Below are 10179 nucleotides of genomic sequence, written 5' to 3'. Positions count from 1 at the left end.
GAAAACTTTCCTCATGTGTATTCATCTCAGCCTGTTAAGCATATCCCATGCCTAGGGAAGGAGATCAACCATTTCAGAGGTGGAAATTAGGCTTCTTTCAGCTGCCCATGACTGACGGGTGGCGGCTGCCAGGGGTAGACTGCTGTGTTGAGAAGGATGCAGATGCTGCTAGTGGGTTCTGTGGGAAAAATGCCATATTGATTAGTGATCCACCATGAGCACAGGAAAGAGAGTGACAACTAGGGTTTACTGCCATTCTGAGAGGCCTGTGTGGCCCTAACTGGCACCCCTCTCCACTTAGTGGTAGCTGACTGAATCGTAGGCAAAATGATGGACTTTTAGGGCAGTGGTTTGCAAAGTCACGATGGAGGTGGGAAGCCCAAACCATCAACCAGGAAATATTTTCAAATATACCTCTGGTCCCCAGGGTGTAGCAGAATCTGCAGGGAGGGGGGATGGTGGCAGGGAGAGCATGGGTAGTTTGAAAAATAAATCTCCCCAGGTGATTCTAATATGCCAACTTCTGCCCCCAACAGTGAGAGCCACCCTTTTGTGAGTGAGAAAACTTGGCATGGAAGAGAAGTTTCTGTTGGATGGAATTGTCAGCTCCTTCTGAGAAGCAACCAATCTTCCTGATGGGTTGCTTAAGCTCTTTTGACTTAAGCTGAAAATCTCACTTGTAGTGAGTTTAAAAATCCTTCCGGAAAGTTAGTTACTTACTAGCTCACTTTCAGGACTGTTGAGAATCTCAAGTGAGGGGTCATTTCTGAAAAGGTTCATCGCAGGATGGAAAGTGCTTCAATATAAAAGAGGTGTTTGGTGATCTGCCTTCTTATAATCGGTACATGAAGAGCATCGCACAGGGGGTCCTACGATCTAGCTCCTTTCCTGGCACTGCAGCCATGAGATGTTGGAAGTGCCAATTCCCTTCTCTGGGCTTTGGGTTATTCATCTGTCAGGTAAGTGAGCTGATTGAACTAGGCTCTGGCTCAACTCTGTGGTCTCTTTCAGCCTTGAAATTATCTGATTCCACAACCACTAGGGAGTTTTCCCCAAGGTTGGGTTAGTCGGGAAAAGATGAGGATGCTGCCTTCTTATTGGGTGGACACCAGCAAAAAGCATTCTTCCAGGAGGGTGTGAGGTCAGTCAAGTTGGCTGGAGCCCACCTTTCCAAGATGAAATCCATCAGAAAGCAAACTTCACGGGGGCAGGGACCGCATCTGCCTTGCTTACTGCTGTATCCCCAGTAGCTGGAACATAGTAGATGCTCATTAACTACTGACTATCCAGGTAACATCATGTATGTTGGTGGGGAGAAAGAGCTTCCAGAAACCAGAGAGGAAAAACCCAGGCCATCAGTTTTCCTGGATATTCCTACTTTATTTTTGGCTACATCATCACAAAGAAAGGCGATGGGCGGTTCTGCATGCACCAGAGGGCGTGTGTTTGTGTGTGTGTGTGTGTGTGTGTGTGTGTGTGTGTATGTGTGTTCTAGCAGAGGTGTTTACATTAGTCAGGGAGGGGGCGCGCCTGGACCGAGGCACTGTGAGCTAGCCGCATGCTGAGTCCAGCGCCAATGCCAGAGTTAGGCCTGGAAGACACAGCCAGCATGCTTTCTCCTAAGGGCAAACCATGAACAGGAGGTGGGCTGAGAGTGGGCACCAAGGGGGCCACTGGAGAGAGAGGGTCAGGAGGGAAGATGGCAGCCAGGAATCTGTTGGCCGTCGTGGAGAAGGCGAAATACCTGGTGTCTAGAAAACGGTTATTCAAGGCAAGAAATCAATGACTTCCAATGACTTGTCAAGTGAGCTAGGGGTGGAGGGCCCCGAAATGGAAAGTTAAAAGATGTGTGTTTGGAGAAAGTGAGAGTTTTAGTGTCCCTCTGGCTACTTCTATAGATAATGGTGGGGTATTGGAAAGAGGGGGGGGCAATTTTCATAGGGGAAGACTTACTGGAAATTGGGAAAAATCAAACCTTTCTCACAGGGCACTGAAGATGACCTGACCCTGAACCTTAAAATGTTTGTCCTCGTTGCCTTTACCTCCTTTGAAAAAAAAAATTTTATTTTTAATTTTTAGGAAGAAAGACTGAACAATTCATGATGGAACAAAAGCCTTTGGTGTCAGGATCTGTCACTCTCTAAAGTTTTATGTCCATGATGGTGTTTTGTTCTCCAGACACAATGAAGAGGGTGCAAGAGATAGAGAGACAGAGAGACCAGAGGCGATTCTGAGTGAGAGACAGGATGCAAGAGAGTCGGGGGGGGGCAGGGGGGGTCATTTGTTCATGTAGCTAAGAGCAAAGGAAGGAGAAGGGCTAGGGGCTTTGGAGAGGCCCCCTGGAACCCAGACCTCTGGTTTAAACACCTTCTGCGCCCACTTGGGGAGGCTAGGGGCTGAGAAAGCCCCTCTACGGGGTGTCTACACAGCTTGCAGGATGCTGCCATGCACCCAGGGCAGCGCCAGCAGCAGCCCAAGGCCCAAGGACACCCGGCTCTACCAAGGGGAGAAGTGGGTGGTTGTAGAAGCGCAGACCTACATGGAAGTTCAGGGTTTTGCCAGTTTCTCAGCATTTGCTGGTGAGGCTGGTGAGAGGAGGTGAGAAGGTGAGGCTGTGTTAAGATACACTTTTTTGCTTTTGCTATTTTACCCCCTCAGAGAGGGAGAAAGGAGAAGGGGCGAGAGGTGGGAGCAGAGAGAAGAGGTGAGAGGGTGAGGAAGGGAGAGGTGAACGTGGCGTTGGGCAAAGGGAAGGGGAAGGAGGAGAAGGGGCGAGGTGGGTGGTAGAGAATGGGAGCTAGTTTCTGCTAGGAAGCAAATAGGGGACATCCTGAAAGAGGGGGGGCTACCCAGTTCCTTTGGGTATTCTGCATGGTCATTTCTTGATGCACCTGGAGCCAGGAGGGTGTGTTCCTAGTCACCGGGGAGTTTAAACATGGGGGTCTGCTTTGTGGCAATTGGGGTGTATGATGTGAAGAGGTGGAGGGACCCGGGATGCTCTATTTCTGCCCAAATGCTTATCCTCACAGCCTTGTCTGGCTCTGCTGACAACTGAGGGTATAGGTGGATGCGACATAGGAAACAAGTTGTGCACGTGTGTGTGTGCGTGTGTGTTATGTGCGTGTGTCCAAGGCCAGGAGGGTCTAAAAACAGTCCTAAATGATGAAGAGCCTCTGTAATTTACCCAGGCTGAGAGGTTGTTAAATTAACAGCCTCCTTGTGAAAATCTCCCCATCCCCATCCCTATGGCTCCATTCTGGAGGGATCAGAGAGGGGCTGCGCTCAGAGCCCGCATCGCAGCATTGAGGAGAGGGGGGTTTTTGGTGGCAATGTCCAAGGTGCGGGGGAGACCGCAAAGGCAGGCTCCAGGAGTGATGGGCTTGGGGGAGGCGTAGAGAAGAGAGACCAGAGTGCAATGGGCAGCTGGGACAGGCTGTGGGGTGACGGGGCATGGGCTGGGGCATGGAGGTGGGGACCTGGGCGCCATCCTAATCGCTTGACACGTGGTTCTCATTCTGTAGCTGGTGCCAGCGTTCGATCTTCTTGTCCTTGTTTTTCAGACACTCGTACCAGTGTTTTAAGCGCTCTCCCTTGGCTGAGATCCCCAGCTGGCAGCCTCCTGGAGGACAAGATGGGAAGATAGGGGCAGGCGGTCAGAGTGGAGGCATGCATGGGAATCTCATTCTGGACCCAAATGTCTAGTTGGGGAAAAACTGCCACCAAGCAGTGACCCACCTCCCTCCAGCCACTTGGGATCCATTCTCTCTGGAGGTTGTGCTTATCATGTTATTACTACTACTGGCTTTCTCTGCCTACAGACTACCTACTCAAGAACCTGCAATGGCTCCCTACTGTGGCATCAAGTCACAACTTCATTGTCTATTTTTTAAGACCTTCTTTAAGTCACCACTGCACTCACTGAAATTCTCTCTCACTACTTCTGGTACTCATCATCTATTTCCAAAGAGTCAGTTTCATCACCCTGCTCAATCCTGCCTGCACACCTTTGCTCATGCTGTATCCATTGTCTGGAATTCCCTCCCTGCTCCACCTGTAATGACTGTTCTTCCTCATTATTTGGAGGGGGACTGGGAACAGTAGAACCTTCATTCTGGACTTGCAAATAGATTAAGGAGACTTCCTTTGCACCTTATTTTCTGCAGAGGCCACACACTCCACTCTTCTGTAATTTAATTATTCTGCTGGAGGTGATTTGTTCAGCAAATAACCAATCATGATCCAATCTTCCCAGCTTTGTAACCCAAATTGGACCCAAGTGAGGACCATGGGTCCCAACTTAGCGTTTGGACAATGTAATTACCAAAGTAAAGCAGTGCCCTCAACCCTGTGCATCCCTGGGTAAGGCTCTCCTCTCCTGGGAGGATAGAGGATAGGGTTTTCCCCGGGAGCTGGGAGCACTCACCGATGTAATCATTGGACTTGCCAATGTCATAGTCCCAGACTGAGATGTCCAGTGACTTCTTCGCTAGGTCACTATGTTTGATGTCATAGAAAAATTCCTAGATGCAGCAGAGGAAGACATGTGAGTGACAGGGTTCTCTGAGCCTTCAGCATCGGGAGCTAAGAGGCTGAGTCCTAGGGGTTCATGGACCAAGGGGAGGACCTTGTGCTGGGTATCTGGAATCAAAGGGGCCTTTACCCCAGGCCTGATGATCCCCTCTCAACCAACATTTGGTATAACAAAGCCCCCCAGGCCCTATAATTCTCTTTTCAATGACTCTGCTTGAAGTTGGGAAGACTGGTGGGGTGTTTCTAAGAGGGCTGGTCCTGGTCAAGTTTCCTTAAAGCCAGATAGCCATGAACTCAGTCCTTCCATTCTGATAGCTTCTGAAGCAGTTTTCCTCCCGCTCCATTGTTCACAGATTAAAGGTAGTTGAGGGTTAGGTGCTTATGTTTTCAGATAATCTGATTTTGTCAGTAACTCTTCTGCCTAATCATAAAATTCATTCATGTTCATCTTTAAAACAAACAAGGAAGCAAAAAAAAAACAAAAGCCCACAAAAACCCAAAACAGAAACTTGTTATCTATCTACCCAAGAATGACCACTGTCAACATTCCCCATGTGTGACCATACTGGTGTCTGTTTTGAAAAATTAATATGAATATTAATTTGAATTTTATACCATATGAAATATTTGAATATTGTATTATAGAAATATAATATGAATATACTGTACAGTGGCTTCCTTTTTCCATTTTATAACATATGGTAAAAACCAACTTTGCATGTTAGCAGTTTTTTTTTTCTACATCACCACTTTATTTTTACTTTTAATTTTTTTCTGCATCACCACTTTTATGGCTTTGTCTAACAGCTGTGTGGCTGGACCATAACCTAGTGCTCAACAATTGAGTATTGAGATGACTGACAAGTCACAGTGTGAATACAGAGGAATAAGCACATTCAATGGGTATCTAGACAGTGGCTTTAGCAGGACTGGATGCACTGGACAGACCTGAGGATTGAGAGAGAGGGAGAGGGAGGGGGAGGGGGAGAGGGGGAGGGGGAGGGGGAGGGGGAGGGAGAGGGACGGGGAGAGGGAGGGGGAGGGGGAGAGGGAGAGGCAGAGGGAGAGGGGGAGGGGGAGGGATGGGGAGGGGGAGGGGGGAGGGGGAGGGGAGGGAGAGGTGGGGGCAGGGGGAGGGGGAGGGAGAGGGAGGGGGAGAGGGAGAGGGAGGGAGAGGGAGGGGGAGAGGGAGAGGGAGAGGCAGAGGGAGAGGGGGAGGGGGAGGGGGAGGGACAGGGAGGGGGAAGGGGAGGGGGGAGGGGGAGGGGAGGGAGAGGGGGAGGGAGAGGCAGAGGGAGAGGGAGAGGCAGAGGGAGAGGGAGAGGGAGAGGCAGAGGGAGAGGGAGAGGCAGAGGGAGAGGGAGAGGGAGAGGGAGAAGCAGAGGGAGAGGGAGAGGCAGAGGGAGAGGGAGAGGGAGAAGCAGAGGGAGAGGCAGAGGCAGAGGGAGAGGCAGAGGCAGAGGGAGAGGGAGAGGGAGAGGGAGAGGCAGAGGGAGAGGGAGAGGCAGAGGGAGAGGGAGAGGGAGAGGGAGAGGGAGAGGGAGAGGGCAGTGCCAACTGGGTGGGTGAAAGGGGACAACTGCCGCTATTTATTTCCTCAAATATCAGTATTACATACTATTAGAGTTGGTAAAGACATTGGAGATGATTTAATTCATTCTCTCTCCAAATACAGTGTCTTCCCTATGACATTCCCAATCTATAGGCTTTTGTTTTAGGCTTGATTCCGTCCAATGATGAGGAACTCATTCCTTCTTCTTTAGATAATTCAAGCTGATCTATGTAAGAAATTTTTTTTGTGTGTGTGCTTTACAACTTTCTAGCAGGGAATTTGTTCCTCCCTCACATATAGGAACTATCCCAGAGCATGGCAGAAAATGGGGCAGCCTTACCTCATTAAATTCAGGATTCAAGGTTTTCTTCTTAATTTGAGTCTTATGTTTGGCTTTCTTTCCCATATCTGGTTTCAGCCAGCTGAGAGGAGACATGAGAGGCCATTATGGATGAAGTTTAATGAATAAGAACAGCCTCTTGATGACCCCAAAGGTCCTCCCAGTGTCAGGAGAATAATGAACAGATCAGAAAGTGAATCAACATTAATAATGACCAATGTGCATCAGAGCATCTACTTGGTGCCAGGCATTACCTAAGCACCTTATGCATATTTAACCCTCAACAAACCCTAGATGGTACAACCACCCATTTACATATAAGGAAACTGAGCATTCAGAGAAGTTGAGACATGTGCCTCTGGTCACACAGCTGGGGACTCAACCCAGCTGTTGCCTCTGGAGTCTGTGCTCTTAGCTAGGACTTTCTCCCAATGGATCATTGAGAACCTGGATGACGGTGCCTGGGGCTTCACTACTGATTATCTCTTAAGCTGCCCCCAGGTCCTGGGGAGCCGATGAGTGTATGCACAAAAGGGACAAGATGCAAATCTGATTACAATCAGTCTCCTGTTCAAAACTATTCCATGGCTCTCCTTTGACCTCAGGGTGAAGTTCAGTATCCTTAATGTGGCCTTAAGGCTCTGCGTGGTTGGGTCCCTGCTCCTGTCCAGCCTGATCTTGTGCCACTTGCTTCACCCCACACCCCATTCACTCTCCTTTCCATCCCAGGGCCTTTGCACAGACTATTTCTTCTGCCTAGAAGGCTCTTCCCCAGTGTAGACACAATGCATGACACGTAGTAGGTGCTCAATCAATATTTTCTGGGCGAATAAATAAAATGGGATAAAAACTCTTAAGAGTTAGGACAATTGGATTCTGATGCAAGCTGTCACTAGCTGTGCAACTCTCAACATGAGTGTAACTTTGGTATGCCTCAGCGTCCCAATCTGTAAAGAAGGCAAACTTTTCTTTCTCACTCACAGAACTGCTTTTGAGGATAATCTGAAAGAAGAGATACAAAAGGGGATTTGAAAGGTACCAGATGCTGAACAAAAATAAAGGGCAATTCTGACTTTAAAAAACTTTATTGGATCTTAAATTGATTAACGATCTCCTGTTTTCTTTTTTACAATGCCCACCAGGGCAGCGATTCACTGGTGACCACTGCAACTCTACTTCTTCTGGAGGGTTGGGTAGATGGGAGAAGGGGTGGTGGGGAGAGTTATTTAAGAAAAACAATTTGCATGTGTCTGGGATTCAATGGAGTACAGGACAGGAGCCCAGGAGCTAATGTTCTCTATTGGACCATATGGGAAAATTAGAAAATTACACCAAATTACTCCTAGAAATCAAACGCATTCCAGACATGTGTATTCTTTTGTTAACTAAAATCCTCTTTCAAAGAAAATCTGGAGCAAAGTTCACTGTGGCCTCATTTGTAGCCATGACCTTAAGGGAAGCATTGATTTCTATTGTCAGAGGCAGTGGGGATGGGGGAAGGAGTGTCTCCCAGGTTGGAGAGATCATTAATAAACACTCTTTGCCATGAGTAAGATAGTGATAGTAATTATTTATAACCATAATGGCAGGTATTTATTGAGCACCAACTCCATGAAAATGCATCTCTCAGATCTCCAACTGCAGGGGGGAGACTGACAAGCTGCTGGGCTCTGAATTCACCACTGTGTTTTCATGTGGCCATGCTCCCCACAGGCTGCTCTCAGCCAGTACCTGAGCCAGCAGCGACAGTAGGCAGCCCCATTTCTGGGAGATGCGGGGCTCCTCTAATGGGCGACTGCGCTCAAGGATTCCCCACCACAGTGGTTGAAACTTACACAGAACTGCACTGCAGTCTAAGACTCTTCCTGCCCAACCATCTCCCCACTACCCCTCAGGAAGCAGATGTGCACCAGGCCTGTTGTCTCTATGGTCCTCCTCCAGCTCTCTCTCAATTTTCCTTCCCAGGCGCTGTCCCCAGCAAATCTCTTAGCATCTCATCTAGTCTTGGTGTCTGCTTCTTGGAGGACAGGACCAAATGACCAATATTACTCTTCCCATTTCATAGATGAGGACATTGAGGCCCAGAGATGTTAAGGCATGAGCCCAAGGTCACACAGCTGGAGAATATTGAAGACTATTGGATCTGGGATTCAAACCCGGGCAGTCTGGATCCAGAGCTCAGGCTCTCAACCACCACATAAACACACATTTTACTGCCACAAGCAAGGCAGAATTCTATTCAGAGTAGCTAAATGTTTCTGTACCAGGCGTAATTTTATTCCTTTTATATGATATCTCATTTGAGCCTTATGGGCACTCTTGGAAAAAGGTGGACTTGTTTTCTCCACTTTACCAATGAAGAATCCGAGGCTCAGAGACATCAAATAACTTGCTTATAGTTACACAGCTGGTAGCTGGCAGAGATGGGAGGTGCATCCCATGTCTGATACAATGGCAGCTTGGAGAATGTGCCTGGAGGACCTCCAACTACAGGGAACATAAATGACCAAGGCCCCAGCTGCCGCGCTTGGAAATCCATGCCATGTTTGTGCCAAGCCACACTCCCAGCTGACTACCGAACATGGCAGGGATACCTATGGCAGGCCTACTCCTAGGAGACATGGGCCTCATGTGATGGCCAATTTTGGCTTGAGGACTTCCTGATGGCTTTGCTGAACTTGCATCTGGGATGCTTCCACCCATCCCTCCCTCCCTCGTCCCCTCACTTAGGGTCAGACTCGAATGGCCGTCTAACTGCTGTCCCATTTCCCCTGACTCTCCCCCTACTTTCCCTCACACAGGCATTTCTCCTCTGTTTAATCCCCTCTTGGCATCTTCTCAGAGGACCCAGAACACAAAGTCTCTCTTATTCCCCATGATTGAGATAACTGGAATAACCCCAAAGCCTAAGGTCTTTTCTTTGAGCATTTCCAGACTGAATCCAGAAAAAGTCAGGTTGCTTTTTTGGTGGTGGGGCTCTGGACTCTGGAGGGGTGTGTTGCTGATTCCCAGGGGCTACAAATGGGATTACTGTAACCTTGCCGACCACCCCTCTCCCACAGGAGAAGAGCCACAGAACTTCTCATATGGGTGGGTGACATACCAGGCTGACTGAGACTCCAGACTCACACTCACCAGGTCTGGGCATCCGTCTCACTGTGTGACCTTGGGCAGGTTCCTTGCCCTCTCTGGGCCTCAATGTACAATGATCTTGGGGAAGCTCTCTGGTTCTCTCTTTGCAAGGATCTAGGACCCCCCTCTGGGGCTCATTTATAGTCCCCAGACATTGACTCACAGCTTGACGAATGGATCTGAGTAGCCATTGGCGTCCATGGCCGCCAGGTGCACGCAGCGTATGATGCCCACAATGAGGCCTCCCTGCTGTGTGCTGTACATGAGGGACACCAGGATCTTGCCGCGTTCCTCTGTGTCACCAATACGCTCCACCTGCTGCAGGAGGAGAAGAGGGTGTGTGGGCCTAGGAGGGAAGGGGTCCGGGCAACGTGGATGGTGATCATTAAAGAGAGTCTGTGGAAAGTAGGAGGAGCTGGGCCAGTGCTAGTGCAATCAGCACTACAGACAGCAGACACCCCAGACTCCAGGGAGGAGCAAATGATGAAAAGCCAAGGGGCCCAGTCCTAGGTACATGGGGGCCAATGGCTTTACTCTGACTTAGACACGGACTGACCCTGACTCTGATCATAGGCTGAGCTTCACCCTGATTCCAACGTGACTCAGCTCAGACTCCCCCCACCCA

The 10179-nt window shown here is 49.1% G+C and overlaps 1 protein-coding gene across 1 annotated transcript in view; it reads right to left on the bottom strand.

Moving 5' to 3' along the window:
* Positions 1–1369: 1369 nt before the first annotated feature.
* RPH3A (rabphilin 3A) overlaps positions 1370–10179 on the bottom strand; it is an 88742-nt gene continuing 79932 nt past the window's right edge. Inside the window, exons 18-21 of the mRNA XM_007170889.2 lie at positions 9718–9872; positions 6423–6504; positions 4424–4520; positions 1370–3619 (exon numbers count right to left, since the gene is read on the bottom strand). Of these exons, the coding sequence (XP_007170951.2) occupies positions 3489–3619; positions 4424–4520; positions 6423–6504; positions 9718–9872 (465 nt within the window). The 3' untranslated portion in view covers positions 1370–3488. The remainder of the gene's footprint in view (positions 3620–4423; positions 4521–6422; positions 6505–9717; positions 9873–10179) is intronic.

The sequence above is a fragment of the Balaenoptera acutorostrata genome, chromosome 13 (genome assembly GCF_949987535.1).
Source record: "Balaenoptera acutorostrata chromosome 13, mBalAcu1.1, whole genome shotgun sequence".
NCBI lineage: Eukaryota > Metazoa > Chordata > Mammalia > Artiodactyla > Balaenopteridae > Balaenoptera > Balaenoptera acutorostrata.
The sequence above is the reverse complement of the archived record's forward strand: the minus strand, read 5'-3'. Positions and strand labels throughout refer to the sequence as shown.